This window comes from Drosophila persimilis, unplaced genomic scaffold (genome assembly GCF_003286085.1).
Source record: "Drosophila persimilis strain 14011-0111.01,24,50 unplaced genomic scaffold, DperRS2 tig00000000-arrow-pilon, whole genome shotgun sequence".
Classification (NCBI taxonomy): Eukaryota; Metazoa; Arthropoda; class Insecta; order Diptera; family Drosophilidae; genus Drosophila; species Drosophila persimilis.
Genome location: NW_020825288.1, coordinates 6,114,490 through 6,133,275, shown reverse-complemented (window position 1 = coordinate 6,133,275; position 18,786 = coordinate 6,114,490). Strand labels below are relative to the sequence as shown.

General features: G+C 45.7%; 5 protein-coding genes across 8 annotated transcripts; 3 read left to right on the top strand and 2 right to left on the bottom strand.

Annotated features, from left to right (window-relative positions):
* Positions 1–740: 740 nt before the first annotated feature.
* Positions 741–4,030, bottom strand: LOC113566132 (ras guanine nucleotide exchange factor B). 3 transcript variants are annotated; one of them, XM_026990405.1, is made up of 6 exons: positions 3,859–4,030; positions 3,472–3,764; positions 2,336–3,400; positions 2,059–2,279; positions 1,773–1,984; positions 741–1,699 (listed from the first exon to the last, which is right to left on the bottom strand). In XM_026990405.1, the coding sequence occupies exons 1-5, from the start codon at positions 3,868–3,870 to the stop codon at positions 1,782–1,784; spliced, it is 1,794 nt and encodes a 597-aa protein (XP_026846206.1). In that variant the 5' UTR covers positions 3,871–4,030; the 3' UTR covers positions 741–1,699; positions 1,773–1,781. The 3 variants fall into 3 exon arrangements, with proteins under 3 accessions (XP_026846206.1, XP_026846210.1, XP_026846201.1); XM_026990409.1 differs by having other exon boundaries at positions 741–1,602; XM_026990400.1 differs by having other exon boundaries at positions 741–1,984.
* Positions 4,031–5,253: 1,223 nt separating this feature from the next.
* On the top strand, positions 5,254–6,648 carry LOC113567371 (lipase 3-like). The gene is made up of 3 exons (XM_026994984.1): positions 5,254–5,334; positions 5,387–6,088; positions 6,148–6,648. Exons 1-3 carry the CDS (start codon positions 5,263–5,265, stop codon positions 6,562–6,564), a joined length of 1,191 nt encoding a protein of 396 aa, XP_026850785.1. The 5' UTR covers positions 5,254–5,262; the 3' UTR covers positions 6,565–6,648.
* A 523-nt stretch (positions 6,649–7,171) lies between these two features.
* Positions 7,172–8,575, top strand: LOC113567345 (lipase 3-like). Its single transcript, XM_026994865.1, has 3 exons — positions 7,172–7,263; positions 7,319–8,020; positions 8,084–8,575. The coding sequence occupies exons 1-3, from the start codon at positions 7,192–7,194 to the stop codon at positions 8,498–8,500; spliced, it is 1,191 nt and encodes a 396-aa protein (XP_026850666.1). The 5' UTR covers positions 7,172–7,191; the 3' UTR covers positions 8,501–8,575.
* A 349-nt stretch (positions 8,576–8,924) lies between these two features.
* LOC113567346 (lipase 3-like) lies at positions 8,925–10,256 on the top strand. 2 transcript variants are annotated; one of them, XM_026994867.1, is made up of 3 exons: positions 8,925–9,020; positions 9,075–9,773; positions 9,828–10,256. In XM_026994867.1, exons 1-3 carry the CDS (start codon positions 8,976–8,978, stop codon positions 10,218–10,220), a joined length of 1,137 nt encoding a protein of 378 aa, XP_026850668.1. In that variant the 5' UTR covers positions 8,925–8,975; the 3' UTR covers positions 10,221–10,256. The 2 variants fall into 2 exon arrangements, with proteins under 2 accessions (XP_026850668.1, XP_026850669.1); XM_026994868.1 differs by having other exon boundaries at positions 8,926–9,020; positions 9,882–10,256.
* Positions 10,257–10,365: 109 nt separating this feature from the next.
* LOC113567347 (lipase 3-like) lies at positions 10,366–12,310 on the bottom strand. The gene is made up of 3 exons (XM_026994869.1): positions 11,914–12,310; positions 11,452–11,621; positions 10,366–11,367 (listed from the first exon to the last, which is right to left on the bottom strand). The coding sequence occupies exons 1-3, from the start codon at positions 12,037–12,039 to the stop codon at positions 10,422–10,424; spliced, it is 1,242 nt and encodes a 413-aa protein (XP_026850670.1). The 5' UTR covers positions 12,040–12,310; the 3' UTR covers positions 10,366–10,421.
* Between the last annotated feature and the right edge of the window lie 6,476 nt (positions 12,311–18,786).

The following is an 18,786-nucleotide window of genomic DNA, read 5'->3' as shown; positions in this document are numbered from 1 at the left end:
TCAACGAAAAACGCAGCTCAGTGTGCGGACAGTGTGACCGTGAACTGAGAACGCGAAAATACCAAATGCCAAAATGGCACTAAAACTTACAACAAAATACCAAAATGGTCATTGTATTATTTAAAAATATTAAAATTAAACTTTGTTTATTCAAGAAAATCCTGCCTCCTTTTGCTATGGCGCCACTATGACAATTTACAAAAATCACAAAGTTTTCTTTCGTAAAATCCTTTGCAAATTCTTCCCCTTAATCCAAATCGGCCCAGTTATTCTTAGTTTGATTACTGATTTGAATCATAGATTTAAATATACCCTGATCTTGGTTATAACGTTCCTGAAACACGTCGGTTTTCTTGGGGGGTCCAAAGTTGGAAAGACTTCTTATTATTCTTCCAATTTGTTATTTATTTATAATTTTTTGGTTCGTACGAAAAAATGGGGAGCTAAAACTACTGCCATTAGTTTTTCCCAAGGTATAGTCCAAGAGAAACCGCAGTCCCTCGTCAAATCTTTCATCTCCACCCACACGAAAATAACGGGAATTCCTTCCAACCATGCTAAACGCCGGCTATATGACCCACATGGCTTAGATGGTATTAAACCACTTTACTGATTCTTCATCGGTAAATTAAAAATAAATATTCGTTTATAGAATAAAATGTTTATTTAAGTCCAGAAGATAAACATCAAGCGATTATGTTATGTTATGCTAAATGCATTCACTTTAGCTAGATAAATACTTATGGTTTGCAAGTGTCTTTTTATTGGGTTTAATACTGTTTGCATGCTACGATTCGGATATTTCAATGATGAGCACGGCGGAATAAAGTATATTTAAATAGCCTATACTATACGTATGCGTGTAGCTGGAATACAACCCTTCATATCTTCACATCTTCTTCTGCTTCTTAAATTTAAACACAACTCCTTTTGTCTCATCTCTTCCTAGACTCAACATTCTCAATCGATGAGCCGCGATACACCTAAATATGTATGTATTTCTAATGCAAAATATAATATAAATCTTATGCGTCTACATACTCGTTTGTATAATATTATGTAGCGTGGGGGCGGGCATGCTGCCATGTTAGATTCGAGTTGGGTTTTGATATGGGTGAGAAGTCGTCAATTGCACAGGAATACATAGTTAAGAATAGATGCTTAGTAGGTATTGCACAAAGTAAGTATTGTAAAATCGTCACAACAAAGGGCACACAATATATAAAAAAAAGTTAAATTTAGTTTTTCTTTCCATTTGCCAACATAATTTAAATATCACAGACGTTTTGCCAATTTTTTAACTAATTCTCCATTTTGCGTGTTAATTTTGTATGCCAAATCGGGAAGTACAGAGTGAGGTGAGGAATAAGTCAGTAAAGAAGATACTTAGATTCATAAAAAACGGTTCCAACCGCTGTTTCGATGCACCCTACAAGGCTCAACCTGGTATTATGCGAGGATGACCCCTTGTACAGCGCATGGGCACCGCACCCAACCATAATCCCCATCCGGATCGGGTCGAAATATATACTCATACACATCTAAATGTCAGTCAAGTGTTGAAACGAAATCAAGTCTTGTGTTGAACATGGCACATAATTGCTAAAAGGAAAACTGGAGTCAAGCCTATGAAGGTGAACCTCTATCCTTATCATATAAATGGGTTTATGTATATGTAATACTATGTATTCTCGACATTCTGGAAGAATTCGAGCGTTAAGTGTATGAAATGATATCATTCTGTTGGGTTCATCTTAGAGAATCTCTCTTACCATCCCCGCCTAGTGCATGTTGTCCAATCTGCCCGATGGCAGACCCAAGGCGGCGCTCAAATTTAGTCCTTGTGGAACGGCGACGCCAACGCCGACACTAACACCTGCACCCAAGTTACCCTCACTCTCACTCTTCCAGGAGGAGACCGGTATGTGGGGAGCCGGCAAGCAGTTGCGCAGCGTTTGCACAATCTGAATTGTGTCCATGAGTGCTGCAAATGCAAAGTCAGTGTCTAATATCGCAGACGAATACAAATACGAATAAACCGGTTATCGCTTTACTTACTCTTCTGCAGACTCTCGCTCTGCTTGCCGTAGGGCTTGCACATAGATGGACGTATGTAGGTCTTCATGCGAGACATGTTCCGCATAAGTTCGGAAAAAATGCGTACAATCTTGTCCTGGCCAACAGCCATGTGGTCCAAGCGATTGGCATCACTGGTGGCCCAGGCCCCGTTGTGCAGGGCCAGTAGATCTTTGTTCGACTCAATCGAATCAAGATTTGAGCTGCAAGGAGAAAAACTCGCACTAAGAACTAATAAATGCCAAAAATCTAAACTAACCGCAAGGAATCTGCTGCATTCTTATGTGATAGCTGATCCAGCGACGAGTGCGAGGAAGACGATGAAGATGAGTGCGGCGACTGCGATGGTGGTGGCATTGGATGGTGATGGGTTTGTGAACTGACACCGGAGCCCCCGGACGTGGATGTGCTGGTGGCCGGAGTCGGCTGCTGATTTGCGGCCACGGCAGCGGCCACTGCCTGCGATTGCATTAGTCCCTGGATCTGTAAATTGGCTGCTGCTGCGGCCACGGCCATGGGATCAAAGTGCTTAGGATCCAGTTGAGCAAACACACGCTGCTTCTCCAGCGGACTCAAATTGCTTAGCTTCTCAAGGCTCTGCTGGGCGAGCACTCGATTTTGTTGCTGTATCAGAGCCGCCGTAAGCTGTTGCTGGTGCTTGGCCTGCGCCTGGGCCTGCTGCTGTTGTTGTTGCTGTTGTTGCTGCTGCTGCTGTTGCTGCTGTTGTTGTTGCTGTTGCTGCTGTTGATGATGTGCGGCGGCAGCACTGATCTGTGAGAGCTGCGTCTGGATGCTGTTCTGCTGCTGCTTGGTCAGATGCTGGAGTTGCGGCGGCACTGGAACCTGTGTCACCTTGGAGCCCGTCGACTTGGATAAGTCGATTTCCACATTGCTTGAGCTGGTGCTGCTGGCAGCGCTGGAAGCAGAGCCAGCTGCAGCATTTCCTCCGGCTGCACTGCTGGGCGGCAGATGGGAGAGTCGTTGCAAAAAGTCGGGCGTATTCACGCCAGGATACTGTTGCTCCATGAATGGCATGGGTGAGATGCCCATATGGTTCTTGTAGTAGCGGCAGGCGGGGCTGGGGCACGACTGGACCACCTCGATAATGAACTCCTTTTCCATCCCGAACTGATCCCGCCCAATCGTGTAGGACTCGATTACAGCCCGCACTGTGGCGTCCACACTTAGATGAAGCCCGTGGGGACCGGACATGTGCTTTAGCATGACCGCATTGGCGAAATGCTCAAACGGCAGAACAATCTTTCCATTATCGCGCAGAATCAGGCGACCCTGTGAGTCTAGCGTCAGTCGATTGGCCAAGACCCTATTAATGAAGAGGACGAACTTGATTCAGTGGAGGGTATTCATATAAACTTACAACATTTGTACACTTACTGCAGATAGGCGGCACTGGGCAGCATGGCGTTGTCCTTCAGATCGCTGAAGCACTGCAGCAGCTCGGCGCTCGGGTTCCAGCCCTTGTTCTGCAAATAGAGCTGCAGCAGCATGTAGAGCTTCTCGGTCACATAGCCCACGCCGGGAAGTCCGGCATTCGGCTGCGGCAGCATGTCGCTGTGCGATGACCCACTGGCCACGCCCCCGACGCCGGGACCCTTGGATAGTGCCGCCTTCATCGTCTCCGAAAGATCCAATTTATAGTTTTCTGGGTAGAAGTGCTTGACGTGCTCCTGCAACAATTGATACACAGGCCGCACACCATGAAACCCCACACAGACACGCCTACACATACACAAACGGCCACCACCACTACCACCCACTTACCAAATTGTTCATTTTCGGCTGTGGGCTACTGTCTGGCTACTGCAGCGGCATCTATTCGCTGGGACGCCACCAATGCATTTTGGATTCGGGACTCTAACGGCTCTTAGGAGTTCTCCAATTGGAATAGGGACGAGACTGCACTAATTGGGAGGCACAAAAGGAGAAAAAATTGTGTTGTCCTTGCAAGCAGTTGTCCTTATTGGACCTATCGATAAAATATACCTCAAAAATATACCGCCTACATTTCAAAATATACCGCAAATATACCGATGAAAAAACGAACTTAGCCCACCTAAGCCCCTTTTATTTATTTGGGTGCACACCTTGAGGGAAACGCGACAAATAGTTCTGGTTGTAAATTCTTCTTGACGATTCATCAAAGAACCCTACGATATCTTTCCACTGAACTGGGGTATGGTTATGGTTATGGGTTATGGTCAACAATGGGTTAATTGTTCTCTGTCCATGATCGGAAGTCATATTACTCAATTCAGATATTCGGTTTAACATTACTACTAGACAGGACTTTCAGCTTTAAAACATTATTGTTCACTTAAAACACACCTAGTTTAACCTACTTCCTTCGAGGTTTTTATTTTCGATTTTCCGTCCTTTGAATAGGACTTACCATACCCCAAATTTCTTTCTCATAATAAGGACACTCTAATTGTTTTTTGAGAATTTTTTCGATGTCCGGTCGCGACCTTGTCGTATGATTGTCGTATTCATGTGTCGCATTTTTGAAGAACGGAAATTTGAGTTATTTCAATTAAACTGTTTTCCTCAATCTACTTTGATGAATATTACTACTATTTCTTTTTTAATTTATGCTAATATAGAGGAAAATTAGGTACACCGTTTTCTTTGGCTTGTGCCGGAAATAGTAGTGCCTGAAGTGTACGATTTAGTGTGTCGTATTCAAGTGTCGGCGAGTGTACATACATACTGGTTGCATACTTTTTGGATGGATGTGACGGGGACCACTTGACGGTGCAGTAATTGTATCGCCTCTTGCAAGATGCAGACATTGCATGTCAACGTCCAAGCAAGCAGAAAGACAAAATAGATCAAGTTTATTTTCCCATCCTTCCCTGCCAGAATAAAGAATGCCCCCCTGTCGCATGTCCCTTTAAACATTTGTACATTCCAAGTGTTACTTGGTATTAAATGGGTTTGAAGGACGCAGGATTATTGTTCTCCGCATCACGTGGAAATTAAAAATTTTGACTATGTTAACGCCGCAAACGTCATCTACAGAGAGTTTATTCAATCTAACCGTGACTAAGACCTGAATCTCATCTGATTTGAATGCTATTTAAATGTATGCCAAAAAAAAACTCGTATATATTTTATCGCTGCATCGATTTAGTATCGAACTATTTCCCAGCGAAATCGAATCGTATAATGGCACAGATCCTCTTAAGGTGGATAGTTCTTGTGGTGAACATATTGGGGGGAGTCGCTCTGAAGGATACGGTGAGTGCTGTGTCTTGGCTATTTCGTTCTTATGATTGCATTGTGCTGCCAGGGCGACTATATCAGGATGCACAACTATCCCGTGGAGAAGCATACGGCGGTGACCCAAGATGGTTACATACTTGCCCTCTATCGGATTCCGAACTCTCCTCGCCGTCCCAGCACGTCGGGACCGAAGCCCGCCGTCCTTTTCGTCCATGGCATGACTTGCTCCTCTGACTACTGGGTGATTATCGGACCAGACCAAGGTCTGCCATTCCTACTGGCCGACGAAGGCTATGACGTTTGGCTGATCAACAGCCGGGGGAACATCTATTCACGTAAGCACCTGACCATTAGCCCTAATAGCAAGGATTTCTGGCAGTTCGACTGGCACGAAATCGGAATATATGACACCACAACCTCCATCGACTTTATACTGAGTATGACTGGACAAACGGCTGTCCACTATGTGGGCCACTCGCAGGGAGCTACTTCTTTTCTGGCGATGCTCTCGATGCGACCTGAGTATAATATCAAAGTGAAGACGAGCCATCTTCTCGGGCCGGTTGCTTTCAGCGGAAAAATGCCATCAAAGCTATTTAAAGCTATAAATAACTTTTACCTTCAGCTGGGCGACATGGAGTTGAAGTATAATACTCCCTTTTGGAGCAGAATATTTTCGTCCCTGTGCACCGTACTCCTTCTAAGACACATATTATGCCGAAATGTGGCCTTTCTGATTTCCGGCGGTTCTTCAAGACATTTAAATATGGTTCGTGCTGTCCGCTAATCATATCATATCGATCATACCATATCAGTTATCTTTCCCAGACACTATTGCCGGCGATGGCGGCCACTGCTTCAGCGGGTATTTCAACTCGACAAATTAAGCATTATGTCCAACTTATCGATTCCGGACGATTCGCCCTCTTCGACTTCGGAAAAAGGGACAATCTCGCCATCTATGGCACCACAGATCCACCAGACTATCCGCTAAATGAAGTAAACCCTTTGAGCCCCATTGATTTTTACTATAGCGAAAACGATGGTATGGCATCCGTGGAGGATGTACTGCTGACCATCGATTCTTTGCCCAACGCCCGGGGACATCGTCATCAATTTTCCGACTGGGGCCACATTGACTATGTGTTCGGCAATAATCTAAAGTTTTATGTTAACAATGATATTGTTAACATTGCCAATGCATTTGAATCTCGTTTAAGCGAAGCTAATCAGCATCACCGCTAATGAATAAGTAAGAGTAGTACCAGTAGTACCAAGATATATAGAAGATACATCCAAAATAAAAAATTTTTCTATATGATTATCGTATTCAAGTGTCTCATTTTTTAAGAACGGAAATTTGAGATTGAAATTAGAGATTTGAGGAAAATTAAGTTCACCGTTTACTTTGGCTTGTGCCGGAAATAGTAGTGCCTGAAGAGTACGATTTAGTGTCTCGTATTCAAGTGTCGGGGAGTGTACATACATACTGGTTGCATACTTTTTGGATGGAGCAAGTTTATTTTCAATATTTTCCAGTCCCCCTTCTACACACCTGAAATCAGAAAAAAAAAAACGCAACACACATAAACCAGAATAAAGAATGCCCCCCTGTCGCATGTCCCTATAAACATTTGTATATTCCAAGTGTTACTTGGTATTAAATGGTTTTGAAGGACGAGGATTAATGTTCTCCGCATCACGTGGAAATTAAAAATTTAGATTACATAAACGCCGCAAAAACCGTGACTAAGACCTGAATCTCATCTGATTTGAATGCTATTTAAATGTATGCCAAAAAAGATCTCGTATATATTTTAACGCTGCATCGATTTAGTATCGAACTATTTCCCGGCGAAATCGAATCGTATAATGGCACAGATCCTCTTAAGGTGGATAGTTCTTGTGGTGAACATATTGGGGGGAGTCGCTCTGAAGGATACGGTGAGTGCTGTGTCTTGGGGGCTATTTCATTCTTATGATTGCATTGTGCTGCCAGGGCGACTATATCAGGATGCACAACTATCCCGTGGAGAAGCATACGGCGGTGACCCAAGATGGTTACATACTTGCCCTCTATCGGATTCCGAACTCTCCTCGCCGTCCCAGCACGTCGGGACCGAAGCCCGCCGTCCTTTTCGTCCATGGCCTGACTTGCTCCTCTGACTACTGGGTGATTATCGGACCAGACCAAGGTCTGCCATTCCTACTGGCCGACGAGGGCTATGACGTTTGGCTGATCAACAGCCGGGGGAACTCCTATTCACGTAAGCACCTGACCATTAGCCCTAATAACAAGGATTTCTGGCGGTTCGACTGGCACGAAATCGGAATATATGACACCACCACCACGATCGACTTTATACTGAGTATGACTGGACAAACGGCTGTCCACTATGTGGGCCACTCGCAGGGAGCTACTTCTTTTCTGGCGATGCTCTCGATGCGACCTGAGTATAATATCAAAGTGAAGACGAGCCATCTTCTCGGGCCGGTTGCTTTCAGCGGAAAAATGCCATCAAAGCTATTCAAAATTATAAAGAATTTTTACCTGAAGCTGAGCGACATGGAGTTGATGTATAATACTCCATTTTGGAGCAGAATATTTTCGTCCCTGTGCAGCGTACTTCTTATAAGACACACATTATGCCGAAATTTTGCCTTTCTGATGTCTGGCGGTCCCTCAAAACATTTAAATACGGTTTGTGATGTCCACTATCCCCTAATCATATCATATCGATACCATATCAGTTATCTTTCCCAGACACTATTGCCGGCGATTGCGGCCACTGCTGCAGCGGGTATTTCAACTCGACAAATTAAGCATTATGCCCAACTTATCGATTCCGGCCGATTCGCCCTCTACGACTTCGGAAAAAGAGAGAATCTCGCGATCTATGGCACTTCAGATCCACCAGACTATCCGCTAAATGAAGTAAACCCTTTGAGCCCCGTTGATTTTTACTATAGCGACAACGATGGTATGGCAGCCGTGGAGGATGTCCTGCTGACCATCAATTCTTTGCCCAACGCACGGGGACATCCTCATCAATTGTCCGAATGGGGTCACATTGACTATGTGTTCGGCAATAATCTAAAGTTTTATGTTAACAATGATATTGTTAACATTGCCAATGCTTTTGAATCTCGTTTAAGCGAAGCTAATCAGCATCACCGCTAATGAATAAGTAAGAGTAGTACCAGTAAGATGCGTATACGATATCTATTAAACTGAAGGGCTCCTTACAAAACGAAAGTCTCAGTGGTAATTTTTATGAAAACTTCCATCCATCCTGCTTTGTTCTGTCCGGCCCTAAGGCAGACCCACCGTACGAACTGGAGACAATTGAATTTTCTGCATGAAAATAACATCATCGATCGTAAGTTTAAAATTAATGTAGTTCTTTCCGGTACGACCTAGAAAGTGGATTGCAATTTCTCTTTGTTTCCACAACGAATTCCTTGCTTAAATCATCTTTGCAGAGCCTAAGATCATCATGATCAAGATATTGCATCTCTACAATTTTCAGTAGCGAATTGTTGTAACAGCTTAATCGAATTTGCAAGGCTTTAAGTTGTATGCGGAACCAACAGCTTGAAAATTCCTACGATCGATTGTTAGTTACAGTAAAGCAATCGATTACATCGGTAACAAAATGTTTATAGGCCTTTTCCTGGTATATTCATGGTACACGTCCGGCGTGAGTGAAATAGTAAGATGTTTCAATAAGTATTCTTTAGAATTGGAATTTTAGCCGGAAATTCTAGCTTCTTACAATTATCCAGTGGAGGAGCACTCCGTGGAAACAACCGATAACTATATACTAAAGCTAGTACACATTCCAAATTCGCCCAACGCAAGAAATGCGCAAAGCCCCAAGCCGGTGGTCTTTATGATGCATGGAATGAGCGGCTCCTCGGACTCCTATCTGTTGATCGGACCCTCTGACGGCCTACCCTACTTGCTCGCAGATGCGGGATTCGATGTGTGGCTGGGAAACTCACGGGGAAACACCTACTCTCGCCTACACAAATACATGGATCCCAAGCACAAAAGTTTCTGGAATTTTAGCTGGCATGAAATGGGCACTAGGGACCTGCCCGCGAGCATTGACTACGTTTTGGATAGAACTAGCCAAAGATCCCTGCACTATGTGGGGTACTCTCAAGGGGCCACCCAATTTCTCGTGATGCTCAGTATGCGGCCAGAATATAACGAAAAAATTAAGACATCACACTTGACGGCACCTGCCGCGTTTCTTAGAAACATGAACACGGGTTTGGGCAGCATCGTTGAAAAAGTAATCCTGGCATTTGACGACCGAGAGTGGTTTAGTAACCGCCATGGAATACCCAGTTGGGCCTCGATATTTTGCAGTGTCCGACCAATGAAATCGATTTGCGCGGCTTTATTTATGATGGTATACGGTATAAATGGAGATCAAATCAGCAAAGTGAGTATCAATTGATCAAATGCTAAACTTATGGCGCACATTTAATCCTCAAAGGCTATTATAATGCTTATTCTGAAAACCCTTCCGGCGGGGATCTCGTCGAGACAGCTGAAGCATTACCTGCAACTAAAAAGGTCTTCGAGATTCTGTATGTACGATCATGGCAAAAAGACGAACAGGCTTATCTATGGGAGCTCATGGCCGCCCGATTATCCCCTGAAGTATGTGAAGCCAAAGTCTCCGATCAATCTCTACTACAGCTCCTCTGACTTTGTGGTATCCAAGGAGAATGTGCTCCTTCTGGCAGAGAAATTGTCCTTGTGTGAACTACATCATATTCCGTATTATAGTCACATTGAGTTTCAGTTTGCACGTGCTGTGGGTACAACTCTGAATAGGCCGATTGTAAAGCTCATCAGTAAGTACGAAACGGACCGAAATAAATAAATGAAGTCTATCGATGTGATTTGGGATCTACTCTAAGCTAAATATATTATTTATTTATTAATCAGTACGCGTTGATTCAGAGTTGATCGCCGGATCAACCAAAGACTCTAGTTCGTAAATTTACAAGTTATTTTTTTTGGCACTATTGATAGTTCTGGCTGCAGCCCTTCTCTGGCCTTTCCATCCATTTCGAGGGCATCTCTAGCGACGTCGTCGGTGCTCGTAGCGATTCATGGATACCACTATGTTGTCGAAGATGTATTCTCGTACCCCCAGGCCGCAGATGAAATCGAAATGATTCCATCGCTTCCAGGGCACCTTGTACGCGGCCTCGACATTGGGCAGCCGCGTCAAGAGCTTCCAGATGTCGGCCGGGGCGACAATGTAGTCGTTTTCCGAGAAGAAAATGGTTATGGGCGTCGACACCTTCTCCAGGGCATACTCCGGCGGCTCCAGTTGCTGGTAGTGCAGCCAGTTCCGCTCCGGGCCGTAGTCGTACTGCCGGAACTTGGTGGACACGTAGCCCTGGAAGTAGTGCATCAGCTGCTTGACTGATCCGCCAGTGGGGAAGTTGGCCATCAGATCCGGCAGAAGGGTTTTGTTAAGGAACCGAGTGTCATAGCCAACGGCGGGCCAGAGACGCGTGATGCACACCAGCGGCTTCTCGTTATCCAGGCAGGTCATTGAGAGGAGCTTCTTGAAGAACTTGTTCGTGGAGAACATCTCGACGCCCTCGAGCATCTTGGAGATGTAGTTGCGCGTCCCCAGTATGGGTCCGACGATCTTGGCCAGCCCGCTCTTCGTATTACTCACATAGGCCACCGGAGCCAGCAGGGTGGCCGTCTTAAAGACCGTATTATATTGCGGCATCATCGAGTTGAACACGAGGAAGATGGTGCCGCCCTGCGAGATGCCCACGAAGTGCATCCTCGCCACACCGCTGGCTCGCAGCACGTAGTCGACCTGGGCGGGCATGTCGTAGATGCTCATCTCGTGCCAGCTGAAGTTCCAGAACTCCCTCTCTGTGGCGTTCATCCAGAGGTTATGCCGGCAGTAAATGTTCCCCCGATTGTTGCCCAGCCACACATCGTAGCCGGCGCGCCACAGCAGATAGGCCAGCGAATCTTCGCGTCCGTTCAGCAGCCAGCTGCAAGGGAAATGGGAAATGCAGTTCGCGAGTGTTCTTGTATCTGGGGCAAGCGGAAGCAGCGCTGCTTCTGGTGTTACTCACACATCCGACGAGGCGTACAGGCCGGAGAGCAGGAAGACAACAGGTCGGCGCAGCACTGTGCCGTCATTGGGGTCCACCTGCGGTATGCGATGTAGCGTCAGCACATAGCCATCCTTTGTTGTCACCGTGTGGCGTTCGACGTTGTAGCCATCGTTCTGTATGCGCCGCACCTGCAACGACACATCATTAGTGGTGGAGTGGAGCCAGGAAGTTTGTCTCACTCTGTGCAAACAACACACACGATCCGAGGCGAAGCCCAAAAGTCGAAACACAAACGAAACACACAAAATGTTGGCACATTTATTCGTATACTGCTTGACATTTGGAGGCCACGAGACGCGTGCGTTGTGACATTCAGGTAATTAGGAATTCTGCGAGCGAGCCGCTGTGCGCGCCAGGGCCTCCCCAGATCCGATACGCTCCGAACCCCCCCTCGATTGAGGCGCCCCGCTGGATACCTACCGCATCTGTTATGATAATTTCGCGGGATTGACGTAGGGTGGCCGTCACCTGTTGCAGCCACCACATAGCGACAACGATCAGCGACACCAGCCCGACGATATCCAGAGGCAGAGGCAGCGATCGCATGGCTGTCCAGGATTATGATTACATGAACGCTGCTGGGATGTGGTGGGGATTAAGTAACGCAGCCGTAGAAGCCTGAACCGGTCCGAACGGGGTCGTGCCTCGTATCGATCGAAAACGAAAGCTGGCTGCCACGCGGTGCCCCAGCTGCCCAAGGATTGGGATTGCTACCTAGGACTGGGACTGCGAATGGGACTGGGGATCGTGAGTGCGAAAAGAAAGTACGGCCGAACAGCAGACCAGCCGCCAGAAGAGCTTTCAAAAAGGCCGAAACAGTCGCACTACTCGTACATACGTTCGCATGAATGAATATGAATGAAAATTGCAATCAAAGTGCCGTTGTCGTTCGTCGTTCGTCGCCGTCGCTTTACGCCGCTATTTTTCGTCGTTTTCGTGGTCTCGTGCTCTCGTGCTCGGCCCGGCGGTACCGCTGCTAACGTTCGATTCGAATGTGCTTTATCGACTGCGCATGCGTCCGCGACTCGCAGGGCTTGTTACCCAGCGCCAAGCCAAGCTCCAACCGGCCTGCTGTCTGCCTGCCACTAAGCCGCCGCCGCTGCTGCTGCTTCTGCTGTTCCAGCCACCTGCATGCCGTAGTACCTGAGCGCCCAAAAACATCGGCGCATCCAAAAGCCACCTCCGTCTCTGCTGTTTCTGCTGCTCTCTGGCAGAAAGTACAGAGCTGTACGTACACTGTGCATAATATCCACAGCTCGCCCCGCCACACCTACACACGCCGCCCCCGGAACTGCCTCCCCAAATGACTTGGCATTCCGCCATGGCAATTTGAGCAATTATAACAGCTTAATGAAAGAGAGAACGCTCCCTACCCAAAGGTGTCAACGCCGCTCCCGTACAGTGGGCGGCATCAAAGCTTCAATTTTAGCTCTGAGAAATGCGAGAAGAAAGTGGAATTGACCTTGTCGTAGGGAGAAACCCATAGGTAGATCATACTCGCATGCGTAATACCGGTAAAGCTCTTCTCACGGACAACACTTGGATTTACAGATCGAATCTCTGTCAATCTTGGGGTCACACCTCGCTATTGCATTCAAGGGAGCTTTCCCTGAATATAAATATTTAAATTCAGTGATTCATTTGGTTGCATTATCTCTGGATAAGTCATATCTATACCTATACATGATCGACAGTTGATCAATCGAAGTAACAGGAACCGAACCCCACTTGGATATGCAAGAGACAAACCAACTGGAAGATAAAGGATGATAAATACTCTCAAAAGGTGCAACAATACGGAACGGAACCCACTGAAAGTTATGCACATCACATACGTACAATGTATTCATGAAATACAATTGATTTTGAGCAGTGTATACATTTTTGGGAGCTACTTACATTTTTTCTTTTTTTTTTTTTGGCTCAGGCTCAGACTCTGAGTGTGGCGGTGGCTGCTTGGCTCGTATTGTAGTCTGTCGTATGTCGCCGTTGTTTTCGCTGAATTGCAATAACCTGTTGCCTAATGAAAACGGTCGTCTGCTTATTTAGGATGTGGCCCGGCCCGGCTCGGCTCGGCCTCTGCCCCCCAGACAGTCGAAGTACTGGCACTGGCACCGGCACGGCACACCATACCATACCCCAGCGTAGTAGTGCCCATGGAAGTTTGAAAAGCTATGGATGGTGTGTGTCGGTTTTCTGGTGTTTATGTTTACGTACTCGAAAGACAATTGACGACGTCAGCCCCGGTGTATGCCCCTTTCTGGGGAACCACTTCCCAGTCTCTCACTCTCACACAATCCATTCAGTGGAGCGTCCACGACCTGGAGAGCGTTTTCTGTTTGCTTATATGGCTTTTTAATAACCCACCAACATCTGCGCAAGGGGTTGTAAATGCTGTGCACATACGATACTCGTATCATTGGACTTCATTTAACTTACTGCCCGAGACCATTTCATCAATGGACCGGTTGGCCTGACGCTCCACTGGCCCAGTGGCGGCATTGACCACCGGATACCCACCAGATACCCAGACTCAAGTACGTGAATGCCATGCCCCCCAACCCCAGCCCGACGGATCGGCCCAAGGCAAGTAAGTCCCAGGGGCGGTGCCCGTATGCCTGGCGTTAAAACAGTTTACGCTAATTTCTATTGTGACACATCAGACAGTGTTTGGACGCGTGCGTCCAACCCATCCATCCATCCATCCATCCAACCGGCTGTGGATCAAGTAAACTGTTTAGTTAACAGGTTTCGACAATTAAACAATAAACATATGACTGCGAGTGCAAGTGCGAGTACATTCAATGAAATGGGGCCTAGGGCTTGGGGCCAGGGGCTTCTTTCACAGCTCCGGCCTCCAACCTCCACCTTGTTTGACTTTCTTCACTTTCGGCTAATGCCTAATGGATTCTATATAATAGCGGCCTAAAACAATCCATAATGCATGCCCCATGTCGCACTCCATTGCCAAATTTGCTTGTTTATTTTGGTCTCTGTATTTACCCCACATCGATGATACTCAAGTGATGTAATTATGGGGTATTATTAATTGTATAAACACGGGGATATTAATGAGCAGCGTATTAAGTTTCAGGGAACGGAGACACCTACGATTTCTTTATATTTTTCCCACCATAAGGAAGTTTCTAATTCCTTTTCTATGAGTAATGTTTTGTTTGTACTTATCACATTCGTTTCAAGAAACCTACTATATTCTATGAAGACCCTATAATTAGATCAAACTATTAAGTAGTTTCCCATATGAAAGATTCAGATTTGAGTGGAGGTAGCTCTGAGGAGGGACTTCCTTGAATTGCAGTTATTTTTCAAGGATCACTACTGAGAAAAGTTCTGCCTGCGCATAACTCCTCAATCGATTGTTTAATTTAAAAGTATTTATTTCATTTACTTATGAATCACAAATTTTGAGGAAGAGTATACAGATATTGGTTATCTGGAAACCATTTGGTAATTTCCCCACTTTCGGTCAGTCATTCACAGTTGCGTGGCGTGAACTTTGTATTGAACTTGAAACCCAAACTGGACAAGATCTGCATAATGCGTGCCCCATCCACATCCACATCCACCGAAACTGATGCGATGCGATGCGTTGTGGCGGCCACAAATCAAAGGCCCGTCCAGCTTTTCCTTCCAACAATGAGCTGACATTTCACTTTGAGTGCTCTTGTTTCTGATACTCGAATGTTTGCATTGGGTTTCGTTTTCTTTCGGTCTCTGGAACTGGGTTTCCGGTCAGTCCGCTCAGCTCAGTTCAGCTCAGCCTTTCTTTCGTCTTTCTTCGTTCGTTTATCTAAACCAGAAAAGGCCAAGGCGGGGCAGCCCAGGCGATGTAATCAGTTGCTTATCAATGCAGCGCCAGCCAAGCCGTCGGTCATAAAACGAAAGTGATTGACGACTGAGCTCGGGGAAAGGGCAGGCGATGACTGTCACCAGTTTCCCCGCACTGATCGCCGGGTCAGTGAATAGCACTATGCTAATCTGGGCCTAATTGCTTCTTGATGTGTTTGTAAATTGGCCCTTGCAAACAGCAGCAGCAGCGGCGGCCTTGGCCAGGAACCGTCTACCTGTCTGAGGCGCTTCTCTAATTGCAGCCCGACTTGCGGCGTCCGCGGCTGCCTGAGTCATGAGCCAGGGATTACATATTTACAGCTGCCTGGATGGATAGTTGACTGCTAGCTGACTGCTAACTGCTGGCAATTGTCGGTCGTAAAACGCGGCAAGCAAAAATAAAATAAAAATTCAACAAAATCTCAATCCACCGCCACGACTCCGGCCGACAACAAAAGGAACATTGTGAGGCCTTAGGAGGAAGTGGCTGCCACCACCGCCGCCACCGTCGACGTCGACTTTGACGTTGTTCGTCATGACTAAGCGCTGTTACTCAAAGGGAAACCAATTGATTCCTTCCTGTTGCCGTCCACCACCGCAGAGCCACGACGGCAATAACAAAATCTAAATATTTAACGACTAAATTGAATCTGAAGGCGCGCTCACATTAGTCAAATTTCCGTGGCACGGTCTGCACTGGGGGTTACCTGCTGGCATAATCAATAAAAGATAAACAGTGGGCCGACCAGTTCCGAGTCCCAGGCGGAGGCTGCTACCTCACGGAATGGAAAATGCTGCAGGGAAAACCTACACTCCACGGCCGAAAGTCTCAAAACAACTATATACAAATATACAACAAGTACAACAAATAGGAGTAGTATGTAAAGGCTCCTCCTCGTTGTCGATTGTCGTCATTGACGACAGCTTTGCCAGAAGTTTCGCTTGGGATTCTGTCAGGGCAGCAGCAGCAGACCAACCAGAAGGTAGTGGTCGCCCGGTCCATCCATCCATTCACAGGCACTTTGCCTGGAAAGACCCCCGTGGACAACAAGCACTCCGATGCGATGCTGAACTCTCGTGCAGGCATCGGCTGGGTCTCTGGGCAAAAATCATTCACGCTCGTCCACTCCACTGAACATTAAACAAACAATGCAACGGATTCGTCCCAGTCGATCAGGTTGATAAGCGTTTCGGTCTTGGTTTAACTATGGCATGGTTTCAGATTTTAATTAGTTTTTAAATTATGTTATCAGTTATTATTTGGAAATGTGTTGGCTTTGTGTGGTTGCATTTTCCCTCATATCTGGAAAAGTATACAACTTTTTATTCCCATAATTTGAGCCCATAATCTATGCTCTGATTGATTACACATGATATCAAACGGGGGGGCTTGTCCTACTCTCCAGACCCTTATTGTTCATGCTCTCTTTTGTATTGGAGCTCTCGTATTGTACCAAATAAACAATACGAGTACGTACGCGTACGAGTGCCGGGCAGTGGTAGAGGTAGAGGTAGAGCCAGACCGACCCCGACGCTTACCGAGCTAAGGGTCCCGTCCCGAAGAGCGCCTGCAAGCGAATTGGCTGCCTACAATGAGAGGGGCTCTCGATGACGATGTGGATGTGAAGTACCCCCGATATAGCCGCGCCAAAATGTTAGTTCCGATTCGACGAGCTGGCTCGCATGTTGGCTAGGGATAGGGCCGGGGCTGGCGCTTCGAATACACTTATCAGACCAACACACACACACACACAGTGATACTGTTTTATGGCCGGGGCGGCAACCCCACACCTAGCCCACTCAGAAGCGGCTGCAGAAGCCGTATGCCTGCCTGCCTGCCATGCCATGCCCTATTATTACCCAAAGGCAAACAAATGCAGGCACTCTCATGATGGATCTGGCATGCGGCAAACTGCAGAGAAAGGCAGAGAGACCCGGCCCAGGGCCAGGTCGTCATCAATATATGTAAGTTAACGTACCCAATTCCATTGAGCTCTTATACGAGTTGTAAACAATCTTTGGTTTTCCAAAACGAAAACAATTTCAATCTTGGGCCTCCGCCTAATTGATTTCTAAGATGTACAATCTCAAGCGCCCCCGCCGCAATCCCATTCTTTGACACTCGCCTAAATGGAAAACCAATGTTTGCCCACACCCGGCTTCTCATAAACAATCTCACTCCCGGCTTTCTGCAGATCCTGCACTTTAGGCCTTTTACAGTTCTCTCTTTGGATGACGAAATCCAATACTCGGGATGGCGAAATCAATTGAAATGTTTATAGAAAAATGATTCCCGAAAGGGATCAACGATGCAAAGATCAGAAAGTTCAAATCAGTCTTGATCCAGCAGCGACACCGCAAAGTCTAGCTAAATATTAAGATCGCGCAATCCCTTGGCCCGGAATTCCTTTGTGACCCTCTACTTAAATCTATATCAGTGAAGTTCGAAGTAAAATAAAAACTTTTTAAAAACACAATCCGCTACCGCAGTTGTTTAATTGGCGCCCAACGTGGGGCGACGTTGTCTAAAAAGCACCGAATGATAAAAGTGTTGCGTCGTGCCGAAACCCGAAGGACAATTAATTAATGGAATAAATCCTTCAAAATTAAAAACGCGGAGTGACTGTGTGATATAGATAAAAAAAAGTGAGATAAAAAGGAAACAAACCGGAGCTTAGGGTGTGCAAAAACAAATACAAATACAAATACAAATACAAATACAAATACAAATACAAATACAACGCAAAATACAAATAAAACAAAAAGCTAATCAAGGCAATTCGTAAATACAAAAAAAACCAAAGAAACCCAAAGTTTTTAAAAAAACAAAACCAACAAAACCGACAAAACCAAAATACAAAGAAAGTGAAACGATCAGCGAAGCCAAAGAAGGAAGACCCCCAGAAGACCCAGCTGAGCAAAGAAATTTAAGAAGGAAGACCCGTTCGAAGATCTGCCAAACTAAGAAGGACGACCCCTACCGGATATTTCGTGAGCAAGAGTTGTATTAATAAATATATAAGTTCAATTAGGATATATAAGATTATAAAAACTAACATATAAGAAAAATTAAAAGTGGATCAGCTAACTTTAGATTTTGAAAAACTAAAAATGATTAACTCTCAAGCAAGGACCGATCTCACAGCAGATCTGGTCAAACAATTGATAGCACTTCAAATTTCACAAGTACAAGAGCAAATTGTAAATTTAAAACAACAAATAGAAACTAAATCCGATCAGGTATCGGATTATCAGGCAGAAACAATAGACGAGACAATAAGAGACGACACCACATTGAAGGTAATAGAATCCCTACCAATTTTTAATGGTGGATTAAACCAATATGTAGGATGGAGGGAAGCTGCAGAAACTGCAGTGAAGTTATATAAGAAAGGAAGTAAGCAATATTATATTGCATTAACAATTTTGAGAAACAAAATAACA